We start from the raw sequence: 14,984 nt of genomic DNA on the forward strand, positions 1-14,984 counted from the left end.
GTTCGGGATGTTCTTGAAGATGGCGATGTGGAGATTGTGAAAGTCCACACGAAGTATAATCCGGCGGATATGCTCACTAAAGTGGTTCCGAGTAACAAGTTTGATCATTGTCAAAACTTGTTGCATATTCGTGATTGTTGAGGCCGTTGACGGCCATTTGGATGAACTACGGGCGGCTTGATCCCTTGGGAGAGGGGGTACGTAGGCAACCACATTGGTGCAGCCGAGTTTGGAGAGATGACACATTGGTGCTCATGTTGGTGTTGGCTCAGTGTTGGGAACACTTCGTCGAGGTGAAGAATTATGAAAACGGCGAAGGAATTGTGAAAAACGTGAAAAAAAATCCAAAACGGTCTCCACCACACCCTGGTGTGGTGTCTGCCATGGGTGTGGCAGAATCTGCCCTGTCTGTCATGGGTGTGGGGGTGTGGCAGAATCTGCCCTGTCTGTCATGGGTGTGGTGTCTGCCACACCCTGGTGTGACAGAATCTGTCCTGTTTACCATGGGTGTGATGTGTGTCACACCAGGGTGTGGCAGACTCGTTTTTAGAATCCTAATCTATTTGGGATTGTGTTTTGTTATAAATAGAACCATGTTTTTTAGGGTTTCAAAAGTAGAGAAAAGGAGAGAATTAGCATTGTTTTGAGCACTTTGAGAGGGAGATATTGTGAGGGAGTTGAGAGCTTTGGTTGGGGTTATATTTGAGTGATTTTGTAAGTTGTAACCCATTGTATTTCTCCTCCATATAGTGAAATCTCCCCCATCATCTCCACGTGGACGTAGGCAATTGCCGAACCACGTAAATTCCTGTGTTTGTGTGTGATTTTGGTCGTTATTTTGTGAATTGCACTCGTGTTTTGGTTTTGGTTTTCTTCTCTCATCGCTCACCGACTCGTTTGGTTATCGAGCACGCTTCCGCACGGAGCGCGACAGGCGCAACACTGTAGCAATAGCGCTATTTTTTCCCTTTTGTTTTTTATAGTTGTATTAATAATATATATTATTTTGTATTAACTATTATAATAAAATTAAAGTATAAAATAATTATTAAAATAAAATTCAACAATGAAAAAAATAGATAATTTAATCCAAACACTTAAAATTTCATAATACTAGAATCAAATGAAGAAATAAGAAAAACTACACCATTTAGATAAAAAAAATACAACATAAAAATTAGCACATAAAAAAATACATATAATTATATAATTTATTAAATTTTTAAATAGATAAAAATGTTAAAAGATAAGAATAATAAAAAGAATATTCTTTTTGGTGTAACATTTGGTGTAATGAGTTGTAGATGGAATAATGATTTGATGGAATAGTGATTTGGTGTAAAAACTATACCATTTTGAGTTTTATGGTTGGAGATGCTCTAAAAGACCAAAATGCAAGATAAAAGTAGGCATGATTTGCTATAGGAGACTCCATGCATTGTACTTCACAAATTGATGAGGAATATTATAAAAGAGCCATCGTTATCAGCTACCAATGATTTAACTTTTCTACAAGTTTGAAAATTTAATTGAAACAGTTATTGAGAATGGACCGCTCAATATTTTGGGTACAGTCCGGTAGGGCGTTCTACTTTTTGGATCCAAGTCCAAAGTTGTGGTGTTTTCTTGTAATAGTGTACTACATTTGACTATGGGCCCGTTTGGTTGGTTTCCTAAAAATCAAGAAAAGGAAATCGGTACAAGGAAATCAATAAAATAATATTTTTACCCATTTCCATCCCTAAAACTCACCCACAACATCTAATAAAATATTATTTTTATCTTCCAACTCATCTCATTTCATCTCCTTTCTTACATTTAAAAATAAACCAAACACAAGAAATGTGTCACATCATCCAACTCATCACAACTTATCTTATCCCATTTTTAAAAATCACACACATCATCCAATAATATTGTGACAACTCATCTCATCTCATTAAACATTCCTTTCCATCCATTTCCTCAAAAAAAACAAGAAATTGGTTTCCTTAAGTATGTGTCACATCATCCAATAATATACCTCCAACTCATCTCATCTCATCTATTTTCCTATTTTTAAAAACGAACCAAACACAAACAACCTCAAAACATCATCCAATAATATACCTCCAATTCATTTCCTTATTTTTTTTAACCAACCAAACAACCTCAAAACAATTTTTTTTTAAAATCACTCACATCATCCAATAATAAGTTGACAACTCATCTCATCTTATCTCCTATTCTACAATTTCTTTCTTTTTTAAACCAACCAAACAACCTCAAAACAAATATTATAGGAAATAGGTTTCCTATTCTTTGATTTCCCAAAAAAAATGGCCAAACGAACAGCCCCTATATTAACTCCAAGATAATGACAATTATTACCCATCTCTTGCACAAGCAAACAATAGTAAAAACACTGGAACAAAAAAATGTAGGAAAAATGACAAGAGGTAGTTTTGCCTACGGGGCTAAGGGGCTGTTAGGTTGTCTTTTTTAGAGGCTGAATCCCTGTTAAAACTGACAAAAACTGTCAGTTTTGACAGGAAATCACCCAAAAACGCCTCTAAAAAGACGCTTTTGCAAGATTCCCTGCCAAAACTGACAGCCAAAACTGACAGTTTTTGTCAGTTTTGGCAGGGATTCGGCCTCTAAAAGAGGCAACCAAACAGCCCCTAATTGTTTGCTGAAAAAAATGAAAAAAAAAATCGTCACGTCAGATTTTAAGAAATCCCCTCTGCCACATAGGATTTTGGTTTTAACCGATTTTCAAATCACATGTTTGTTTCGTTTTGTGATTTAAAAAAATGATGATGCCACGTAGGATATCACGTCAGATTTTTGAGAAAAGTGTATTCACACCAAAAATCTCTGAAAACACTTGGAAATGTCACTTCAATGAATTTTTAATTACTAAAAATATTGTTAAAACAGTGATTGTGAATAAAAAAGATTATTTAATTGCTGAAAACACTGTTACTATTGCGGCTGATTTTCATTTCCTTTTTTTATGTTCAAATAAACACAATTGAAATAAAAATCGAAACACTGTTACTATTTGCGGCTGGATTTGTTTCTTATGTGGCGTGGCGGTGACGTGACGGTGATTTCATTGCGAAACAAATAAAAAAATACGGAAAATTTTTTGAAACCTCGTGAAATGAGTTGAAATGTGAATTTTCTATTTTCGATTTTTTTCGGAAAACAACCAAACAGCCCCTAAACGTCTAAGTTGGTGGATCTTGAGCTAAGCCTAAACGTCTAAAGTTGGTGGGTCTTGAACTAAATATCTGTATCAAGCTAACTTGATCTCATTGCATGAAACATTGTACCATGTGTAAAGGCCACTATCATTAAACTTTGTATAGAAAGACAAAATATATGGGAAAAAAGATTTTAAATTTAAACAAAAAATTAGAAATCTTTTAAAATGTGATGTTTTGATATATTATCATATCAAGGATCATATAATTACCAAAGGTTAAAAAGTAGGATGATTCTTAACAACACCAATTACATCCAATTGTAGATAAACCTTTCACTGATATTGTATCTACTTATAGCCTCTAAATTATTTTATTAGTCCTCTAAATATCAGATAGCTTTATTTTTTTATCTTAGTTAAGAGGGTGATTAGTGTTGGGTATTAACTCAAACTCTAAGTTAGGATTGTGTTTTCGATTCTTTGTATAACTTCATGAGAATTAGATAGGGTTAGAGATCTATCATGATTAGGAGTTTTGGTTTCATCATGATTAGGAGTTTGAATCCTATTCTAATTAGGAAGTTAGGATAGACATAGGGTTTTGATTTTCCTATATATATTCTTCTATTGTTGGAGGAAAAACCAAGAAGAGTAGAGAGAAGGAGAGAGAGAGAGAGAGAGAGAGAGAGAGAGAGAGAGAGAGAGAGAGAGTGATTGAGAGAGAGAGAGAGAGAGAGAGAGAGAGAGAGAGAGAGAGAGATTGATAGTTCTTGTCCGTGCAAAAGATTATAATTTGGAGGTGATAGTGGATTGATTTTAATCCCGTGGTTTTTCCCTGTTGATGGTTTTCCACGTTAAATCTCGTGTAATTTTATTTCCTGCGTTTGGTAGTTTTTCAGGGTTTTTGTGATATCTAAAAATCCTAACAAGTGGTATCAGAGCGGTGTTTGACAGTTCGTGGAGGTTTGATCGGTGTGCGATTGGTGAAGGTGTCAGCGGTTGAAGCGTGATGATCAACATCGGAGGAAAAAAAAGTTTTTTGTAGCAAATACTGTAGCGGTGGCGGGATACTGTTCACGCAGATCCGACAATTGAGATTAATTTGTCTTTTAATCGAGGATTTGGAGGAGGATTTTGATGATCGAGAAGTCATTCCTAGGGTTTTTTCGACGTACTGAGATCATTTTTGACATCAGTTTTATCAATTCAATCTCTATAGTGACTAATTTGAATTTTAATTACGGTTAGAGGATGATGACTTCTTCCTGTTTGAAGTTTGATATTCCGCTATTTAACGACAATGCAAATTTTGCAGTATGACAGTGCACGATTCAAGATATTCTTGTACAGTAGGGTGTTGATCAAGCCTTAAAGGAGAAGAAACCAGAAGGATTGAAGAATGCTGAATGGAGTTCCACGCAAAAGAGGATGGTTAGCATAATCCGTTTGGCACTCGCTCCTGAGATCAAGTATAATGTTATGCAAGAGACCACACCAAGGAGGCTGTGGGAAAGGCTCGAGGGGGTTTATACGTCGAAGTCGATGACAAACTGATTGTGTTTGAGGATGAAGCTTTATTCGTTGAAGATGGAAGAAGGTACTATAATTCAAGACCTCATCAATGCCTTTAATCAGCTAGTTTGCCAAGTTATGAATATTGATGAGGAGATTAAAGAAGAAGAGCAGGTGCTACTCTTATTGTTTTCCTTGCCGAAGTCGTACAAGCCATTAGTTTAGACGATAATTGCAATGAAGTAAACTTTAAAGTTTGATGATGTAACAACACTCCTACGTGAGAATGAAAGAATGATGAAAAAGAAGAGCGCATCTAATGATGGTGAGAGTGCACTAGCTTTTGAAGGTTCTAATTGAGGGAGGAGTAAGGGGAGATGTGACAGTTATCAAGGAATGTCAAAATCTCAAAATCTCAGGCCCGAGACAACATCAAAATGGAGTGTTATTATTGTAGAGAGAAGAGTCATATTCAGTTCAGATGTTTCTAGATGAGTGATGACTTAAAGAGTATTAGACAGATAAAGCTTCAAGAAAATGGAAAAAAGACAAACTCCTCGATGGTTGTGTGTGATGAAGATGTGGTGTGTTGATGCAAAGTACAGGTATTAATGCGAGTAACACATGAGTGTTAGATTCTGCAACCTCTATGTACGTTTGCAACAACAAAAATTATTTTAACACATTGAAGACAGATGAATAATTTGATGATGTGATTGTTGGAAACAACGAGAAAATGAAGGTTGAAGGTGTTAGAAGTATTCACCTCAATCTTCACACTGGGAAGATCGAAATTCTTCATCATGTGAGATATGTGTCGTCATGTGGTGCTAATTTAATTTTGTTGGGTGAGATGACATCGTGTGGATACAAGTATATGGGTGAAGAAGAGTGGTGCAAAGTGTATAAAGATGGTGATTTGATTTTGCGAGGGAGGAAGAATAACAATTATATTTACTATTTAGATGGGCGATCTGTTAATGATGTAGATGACTCTTCTCAAACTCTTGTCCACAAGGGAGAGGTGAATAACAAAAAGAAAAGAGTGAGTTTTTCTGAACCCGTTAAGACACTTTGAGATTTTTCGTCGAAGGAGGATATGTTGGGTATCAACTCAAACTTCAATTAGGATTATGTTTTTGATTTTTTGTATAACTTCATGAGAATTAGATATGATTAGATTTCTATCATGATTAGGAGTTTGAGTTTCATCATGATTAGGAGTTTGAATCCTATTCTAATTAGGAAGTTAAGCTAGAGATAGGGTTTTGGTTTTTCTATATATATTTTTCTATTATTGAAGAAAAAATCAAGAAGAGTAGAGAGAAGGGGAGAGAGAGAGATGGTTTGACAGTCTTTATCCGTGTAAAAGATTACAATTTGGAGGTGATAGTTAATTGATTTTAATCCCGTAGTTTTTTCATGTTGAAGGTTTTTCACGTTAAATCTTGTGTGATTCTATTTGTTGTGTTTGGTGGTTTTTTCAGGGTTAAAATCCTAACAATTAGATTTTTTTTCCCACTAAAATTAAGGACAAAAGAAAATTTTATCGGTCGCATACTCACATGATCTTTATGTGACATCAACCAAACAGAAGAAATAATGTCCATAGAATCTAAGCACTAAAAATGGTTTAGGGAATAAAAATGTCTAACACCCGTACAATACAGGGAACGTATATACAAATTAATAGTGTTTGGGAGGGCTTATTTTTTAAGCTTATAAGTTATACTGCCTTTTAGTGGCTTTTGGTTTTTATGATAAAAATATTATAAAAATTGTTTGGATAGAATACTAATCTTTTTGGTCAAATGTAGCTTATTTAGGTGAACTTATTGTTGTGCGCGGCGGAAGCTTTCTAGGGCAACACGAACAATAACTTGAACTAAACCACAAATAATATGCAAACCACAATCACAGCAAGAACAAGAATTTACGTGGTTCGGCAAGTTGCCTACGTCCACGGGGCAAGGAGGGGGGAGTTCTTTCTACTAGAAATCAAGAGAATACAAATAGGGTTACAAATCTCTCAGACTAAACCCTAAAACAAAACTCTAGATCTCTCAAAGCTCTCTCACAATTGGATGCAATGATTCTCTCTCTTTGGCTGCTCAAATTCGTCCAACCTCTACCCTAAACAAACAGGTTTAGGTATATATAGAACTTACAAAACGAACCGGGTCAAAACCTGAAAAAACTGTTATCCGCTTCGTCGGTCGACCGGCCCGGTCGACCGCGATCAATTCCGGTCGACCGGCCCGGTCGACCGACCAGCTCTCAGTAGAAAACCCAAACTCCAGAGAACCGTCGGTCGACCGGGCCGGTCGACCGACCTCCTTCCAGACGCACAGGAACCCTTGTGCACGAATCCGGTCGACCGGACCGGTCGACCGCCGCCTGGTTTGCCTGATTCTTCTGAGTTTCTGTAATTTCTTCAATTCTCCACCTGGCGAATGTTTCCTCCAAAAAACTGAGCCGACACCAAATCATCCAATAGTTCCTCAACAAGTCCAGGAATAATACTCGAGCTGAAACGCGATCTCCCCCCCACATCTGAATCAACTGATCAAACCGGCTGCATCTGAAAGACTGCCTACGTATCCTCTTGCCCAAGGAATCACCGAACGTAGAGTTCATATTAATGGTCTCCAAAGGCCTCAGCACTGAAGGATGTTCAAAAGCTTCAAACAATGACCAAATTTCACTCCTGAAACAACTTTGGTCAACATATCTGCAGGGTTGTCATTTGTGTGGACTTTCTCCAATATGACATCTCCATCATCCAAGACGTCCCGTACAAAGTGGAATCTGACGTCGATGTGCTTCGTGCGCGCATGATAAACCTGGTTCTTCGCCAAATAGATAGCCGACATACTATCACAATATATCCGAATAGTCTCCTGTGCAATCCCCAAGTCCTCCAATAATCCACGCAACCATAAAGCCTCCTTAATAGCTTCAGTAACTGCCATATACTCTGCCTCTGTAGTAGAGAGAGCCACTGTGGACTGAAGCGTGCAACGCCAACATACAGGTGCACCTGCCAATGTAAAAGCATAACCTGACGTAGACCGGCGTTTGTCAAGATCTCCAGCATAATCTGAATCCACATAACCAATACAAGCCTGCCCGTCCTTCTCATCCTTCTGAAACACTAAACCAACATCCACGGTGCCTCGAACATACCGTAGAATCCACTTCACGGCCTCCCAGTGACCCTTCCCGGGGTCTTGCATGTATCTCGATACCATGCTCACGGCCTGTGACAAATCTGGCCTCGTACACACCATCGCATACATCAAGCTACCTACTGCACTAGCATATGGGACCTTCGACATATAATCTCTGTCCTCAACTGAAACAGGTGACATCAACGCTGAAAGCTTGAAGTGGGGAGCCAATGGTGTGCTAACTGCTTTTGCATTGCCATCAAAGCTGAATTTCTTCAACATCTTCTGCAAGTAGCTCTTCTGTGTAAGCTTCAATTTCCCCTTCACCCTGTCTCGCTCGATCTCCATACCCAATATCTTCTTTGCCTCTCCAAGATCCTTCATCTCAAACTCGGATGATAACTCCTCTTTCAGCTTTCGAATAGCCGAAGAATTCCTGGAAGCAATAAGCATATCATCAACATATAAAAGCAAATATATGAGCTCACCATCCTGTAGCTTGTGCATATAAACACATGGGTCATATGGGCTCCTCGTGTACCCTCGGCCAATCATAAAGCCGTCGAATCTCTTATACCACTGTCTTGGTGACTGCTTCAAACCATAAAGAGACTTCTTCAGCTTACAAACCAAATTTTCCTTTCCTGCAGCTTTGAAACCCTGTGGTTGTGTCATGTAGATCTCCTCATCTAAATCACCGTGTAGAAAGGCTGTCTTCACATCCATCTGGACCAAATCCAAATCCAACTGTGCCACCAATGCCAATAAAATCCGAATCGACGAATGCTTCACAACGGGTGAAAATACCTCGTTGTAATCAATGCCCTCAAGCTGTGCATATCCCTTGGCAACTAATCTGGCTTTGAACCGAATGTCCCCAATAGAAGATCCCTCCTTCTTCGCATATACCCACTTGCAACCAATAGCTTTCTTACCCTTAGGTAGATGTGCAAGTGTCCAAGTGTCGTTCTTCTGAAGAGATCGCATCTCCTCCTCCATAGCTTCCCTTCGCCTGATCAAATTAGGGCTAGACTCTGCCTCCCTGAATGTGGCTGGAACCATATCATCAACGACCTCTACTGATAATGCATATGCGACCATGACATCATTATACCTAGCTGGCCGACGAATCTCTCTCCTCGGTCTATCTACTGCAATGGTCCTCTGAACATGACCCTGTTCCTGAGTCCCATGATCCACTGTATCTTCTATCTGCCCAACTATCACCTCATCTCCTCCCAGTGTCACCTCTGTAGGAGCCTCAATGGATACAGTGTTCTCTGGAGTGGGTGGAGTCACATCAACCTTCACCTGTTGTGATATCTCTCCTGTCTGGTCTCCCTCCACCTGCTGAGGGGCTCGAGGCCTCATCATGTACGCCTCGTCAAATGTGACATCTCTGCTAATAACTATCTTCTTGTCCTGTGGATCCCATAATTTGAAGCCTTTGACTCCATCTCTAAATCCCACAAAGACTGCTTTCCTCGCTCTCGGATTTAATTTACCATCACTGACATGATAATAAGCTGGACACCCGAATATCCGAAGCGACTCATAGTCACTAGCCTCCGAACCAAACCAACGCTCCAAAGGAGTCTTCCCATCTATCGCAGTGCACGACAACCTGTTCACGAGATGGCTCGCATAAACTAACGCCTCAGCCCAAAAGGATCTAGGCAATCCACTCTGCGTCATCATACACCGCACCTTCTCCAGCAAGGTACGGTTCAATCTCTCAGCCACCCCGTTCTGTTGTGGTGTCTCTCGAACTGTAAAGTGTCTTTTAATGCTGTGATCCCGGCAAAACTGCAGAAACGGATCACTCTTGTACTTTCCACCATTATCTGAACGTAGAGTCTTCACCTTTCTACCTGTCTGCAGCTTCACTTTCTTCTTCCACTCCACAAAAATATCCAGGACCTGATGTTTATGCTTCATCGGGTATACCCAATTCCTCCTGGAATAATCATTAATGAAAGTGACAAAATAGTTGGCCCCACCAAGAGATGTGTTCTTGGAAGGACCTCAAACATCTGTGTGAATATAATCCAATGTACCTAGGGTGTTATGAACAGCGGTGTCAAACTTCACTCTAGTATTCTTCCTAAGTACACAATGCTCACACAATTCCATCTTGCAGGTCTTAGCACCTTTCAATAGCCCCTGTTTTGTCAATGACTGTAGGGACTTATCACCTGTGTGTCCAAGTCTCATGTGCCATAAGGTGGTAGTGTCCTCCTCTGTAGTGATAGAAGCTGCCAGACCCCCTGTAACTGTCTTGCCCTTCAAGTAGTATAGGTAGTTTTCCCTGACACCTCGCATCACCACCATAGAACCCTTCGTGACCTTCACTGTAGCATCCTCTAAGATCACTCGATATCCTGCTGCCTCCAAAGTCCCAAGAGAAATGATGTTCTTCGTCAACTGCGGCACGAACCTCACTTCCTTCAATTCCCTCACTACACCATCATGCATCCTGATCCGGACTGAACCAATACCACCAATAGGGCATACGTGATCATTACCCATAAGCACGACATCCCCTCTTTCCAGCTCCTCAAAGCTAGAAAACCACTCCCTCTTAGGGCAGATGTGATATGTAGCTCCCGAATCCATCATCCACTCCGTGGAATCCGCATAGCAAACCGACGGTAAAGCAGGGCATGAATAGCCTGAAGAATCTGAATCTGAATGCTCACCAATAGCTTTTGCAACATTCACTTCTGAAGCTTGTGCAGCTTTCCCCTTATTCTTTCCGGCTTTTTCTTTCCACTTTGGGCAGTCAATCTTCCAATGTCCTTCTTCTTTACAATACCGACATTGATTTCTACCAACACTCTTATAGGCACTCCTATTCTTTGACTTTGAGCGGTTGAACTGACGACGGTTTGGATCTCGGCCTCGAACTGCTAACGCATCTCCCGATGCCTTCTCGGAGGGTTCACCATCACTCTTCCTCAACTCATAGTTCACCAAAGCTGAGGTCACCTCCTTGTAGCTAACTGTAGTTCTTCCATTGATCATAGTGAGAACGAACGTACCATAATCATCTTCGGGCAACGAACACAGAAGTAGCATCGCCTTGTCTTCATCCTCAACTATAATATCAACATTGGCCATATCTGAAAGTAGCTTAGTGAAATTGTTGACATGCTCCCTGATGGAAACCCCTCTCTTCATCTTGAACTGGTAAAATCTCTTCTTCAAGTGAAGCCGATTCTCAATGCTCTTCGTAAGATATTTCTCATTGAGTGTTTCCCACATCTTCTTTACCGACGTCTCGTTCATAACATCATAAATAAGATCTGGCGTCAAGCATGACCTAATAACACCACAAGCTCTACTGTTCATCTTTCTCCAAACCTTATCCTCCAACTCAGCGGGTTTCTCTTTTAACTCAAGAGTCTCCTCCAGATTCTGTGCATCCAAAGCGTCCATCACCTGACATCTCCACAATCCAAAATTGATCTTGCCATCGAACTTCAGAATATCAATCTTCGTGTTATTGATACTCAGACTCTGTATCGCCTTTGTTAGAGACAAACCTGACGTGCTTGCATCTCCCATGTTGTCGATCTAGCTCTGATACTACTTGTTGTGTGCGGCGGAAGCTTTCTAGGACAACACGAACAATAACTTGAACTAAACCACAAATAATATGCAAACCACAATCACAGCAAGAACAAGAATTTACGTGGTTCAGCAAGTTGCCTACGTCCACGGGGCAAGGAGGGGGAGTTCTTTCTACTAGAAATCAAGAGAATACAAATAGGATTACAAATCTCTCAGACTAAACCCTAAAACAAAACTCTAGATCTCTCAAAGCTCTCTCACAATTGGATGCAATGATTCTCTCTCTTTGGCTGCTTAAATTCGTCCAACCTCTACACTAAACAAACATGTTTAGGTATATATAGAACTTACAAAACGAATCGGGTCGAAAACCTGAAAGCCCAGCCCAAAACAGCGTCGGTCGACCGGCACGGTCGATCGCGATCAATTCCGGTCGACCGGCCCGGTCGACCGACCAGCTCCCAGTAGAAAACCCAAAACTCCAGAGAACCCCTCGGTCGACCGAAACACCTGCGGTCGACTGGCCCGGTCGACCGACCTCCTTTCTGTCGCACAGTAAGCTTTGTGCACGAATGCGGTCGACCGGACCGGTCGACCGCCGCCTGGTTTGCCTGATTCTTCTGAGTTTCTGTAATTTCTTCACTTATAAGCTTGTTTTTGAGAAGCCGATGTATACCAGCTTTTCAAAATGAGGCTTATAAATTAACTTATCTGGTATTTTACCAAATGGATAAATATAGAAAAGCTACCTTAGAAACTAGCTTAACCGAAAAAATAATTAAGCTCCATAAAACACCCTCTAGGTATACTTCAAGTTCCAAATTCGCACTCTCTTTTAACATTGCAATTCTTACTATAATTCCTTCATCTCATATCCCAATGATGAGTCTTCTTGTTATTCTTTCCACTAGGATGCATATTTTTCTCATATCATATTCAATACCCCATCTTATATGCCCCATCAACCCTTCTCTCTCTCTCTCTCTCTCTCTTTCTCATATCCCTTTCAACATACTGCCTCATTGTCCCCCATGCTCAATCTAGACCAAATGGGTTGCAACTCCTCCCCCTTCTTCTCTCCCAACTTCCTTCTCCAAATCCAAACCCCCCATGATCAATTACACCAAGATCTCCCTTCTCTTCCCCAAGAATTCAGAGGTAGCATTCACAACAAACTTGAACTACATAAAATGTTGGGAAAGAGATCAATGTCCTTCTCCGCAATCAATCACAATTGCGAAGAAGACGAGCTCTCTGATGACTGTTCCCTAACTGGGGAGAAGAAGAGGAGGCTCAACATAGAGCAAGTGAGGACATTAGAGAAGAACTTTGAGATTGCCAACAAGTTAGAGCCTGAGAGAAAAACTCAGTTGGCTACTGCACTTGGGCTTCAGCCAAGGCAAGTTGCCATTTGGTTTCAAAATAGGAGAGCAAGGTGGAAGACTAAGCAATTGGAGAGAGATTATGATGTGCTCAAGAGACAGTTTGATGCTATTAGATCAGAAAATGAGGCTCTACAAACTCACAACAAGAAGTTACAAGCTGAGGTAATTTTTTTTTCTTTTGGAGAAAAGTTTTAAGGATTAGATTGCTGTTGGTTGTGAGTCTTTTGAGAAAGATAGTGTAATGCTAATGATTGGATGTATTATTTTTCTACCTTTTTTCCCCTTATTTAGTTTGATGCTTGTTTCTTTTTTCCCCCCTTCTTTGTCACCCTTATAATTGAATTATTGGGTACTCAAAATTTGACATGGGCTTTAAGATTTCAATGTGAATTTTTCAGCTTTTGTTTCACCTGAACTAGTTTTTATCCTCTTAATTTCTTTTAATTTGGCTCTTTCCAAAGAAGTGCATATTCAGTAAGATGTCCTATTCTTTGAATGACCGACTGAATTTAATGTTTCATATCTTTTACTCTTGACATATTCGATAACGAATCACTGATAGGGTGTACTTATTGTTGTTTTTAATCTTTCATATTTCATAGATGTTATTTAACCAATTACTAAAATTTTGCAGATCTTGGCTCTTAAAGGCAGGGAGACATCAGAAATGATGATCAATTTGAATAAAGAAACTGAGGGCTCTTGCAGCAATAGAAGTGAAAATAGTTCTGAGCACAACTTGGATGTATCAAGGACACCACAGCCACACATTGAGACTAGTCCAATTAATCCTCGCCAGAGCATTCCCTTCTTCCCTTCAATTAGGCCATCTTCAATGATTCAACTCTTCCATTGCCCCAAGACTGAACAAAATACTGTCTCAGATGAGAATTTCAGTAATTTATTATGTGGTATCGACGATCAGTCTGGCTTCTGGCAGTGGCCTGATCAACAAAATTTCCATTGATTTTGATTTGTCAAGCTTCAAAAGATTGAGTTGAGGTTGAAGAAGATACTAAGGCAATAAGGAAGTATTAATTGATGCCTATAGTAGAATTTTATGAGTTACCCTATGTTCCTTTTTTTTCTTTGTTCTTGTTATTATTCCTATATATTGCTAAAGATGTGAAATAATATCATGAGATGAAATTATGATCATATAGTGTATTATATATACACGTTCTTTTACTAAATATATGTACTTATTGATGTACTTAAACATAAATCATTTATAGGATGAACTTGGATATATTATATAATCACTATAATTTGTTGTTTGCTCTAAAGGGATATATGCAACTAATTATGAGTAAAAAGTCAGTAGAACCTCAAGCATTTTCATTCGCTAACCTGTGAAGTTGGTACTTAATTAATTTCTATGTAGACAGTTCTGCAGCAAAACTTTTTTGTTTTTAATAAACGTCTGTCTACATCATTTTGATTGGTGTCAACAATGAATGACATATAGGCCTTTCTCTCTAGTAGTCACTAAATATCATATGGCAGTCTAACAACTGTTAGTTTCTGCATGTCATGTTATAGCCCCCCAAAACAAATCAAGTAGAATATTAATTAGCTTAGGTGACAGCTGATCGATGTGCTTCTATTATTGTGTATATATGCATATTTCAACAAATACACTATTAGAAAGAATTAACATGAGATCATGAAATCATAATCAACACCCAATATGTAATTCCCTGCATGAAGTCAACATTGTCCTGCTACAATTAAAGTTTGTTGTAAGATTCTCAGTGCTTCACAAAGTGGTAATAAGTTAGTGAATTTGATGTAACCTTTTGAGCTCCACATAGACATGCTTTCACAAAAGATCCAACCCTAGCTAGTAGCTACACTTTTGAACTTCTTTTCTTTTATATAGGAAGTGTGCTAATGCAAGTAACTTTGCTCATGACTTTTTGAATATATTATTAGACCCCACCAAAACTCTAAAGTTACAGCCATGATTAACAGTTGCAATATTACATTCTAACAATTTTCATAAGTTAGTGTTCTTTTTACTGGCCGATACACGGATAAAAATCAATTTATTTTCAAAATATGATTTAAACTCTTGGTAGTTGAAATTTAAGCGTCTGTGTCACCGCAACACTTCACAAAAATTTTCAAAATTGCAGTGAAAGCTGAGGTTAT

The 14,984-nt window shown here is 39.2% G+C and overlaps 1 protein-coding gene across 1 annotated transcript; it reads left to right on the forward strand.

The window, feature by feature from the left end:
• LOC109833887 (homeobox-leucine zipper protein HOX21-like) lies at positions 12,347–13,988 on the forward strand. The gene is made up of 2 exons (XM_020401738.1): positions 12,347–12,992; positions 13,465–13,988. Exons 1-2 carry the CDS (start codon positions 12,399–12,401, stop codon positions 13,795–13,797), a joined length of 927 nt encoding a protein of 308 aa, XP_020257327.1. The 5' UTR covers positions 12,347–12,398; the 3' UTR covers positions 13,798–13,988.

This window comes from Asparagus officinalis, chromosome 3 (genome assembly GCF_001876935.1).
Source record: "Asparagus officinalis chromosome 3, Aspof.V1, whole genome shotgun sequence".
Taxonomy (NCBI): Eukaryota; Viridiplantae; Streptophyta; class Magnoliopsida; order Asparagales; family Asparagaceae; genus Asparagus; species Asparagus officinalis.

What these genes read in the sequence shown, in the direction of transcription:
- LOC109833887 (XM_020401738.1), top strand. Translation starts at nt 12,399, where the DNA reads ATGCCCCATCAACCCTTCTCTCTCTCTCTCTCTCTCTCTTTCTCATAT. An exon ending in ACAAGAAGTTACAAGCTGAG is followed by an intron (nt 12,993 to 13,464) that starts GTAATTTTTTTT and finishes AAAATTTTGCAG; the next exon opens with ATCTTGGCTCTTAAAGGCAG.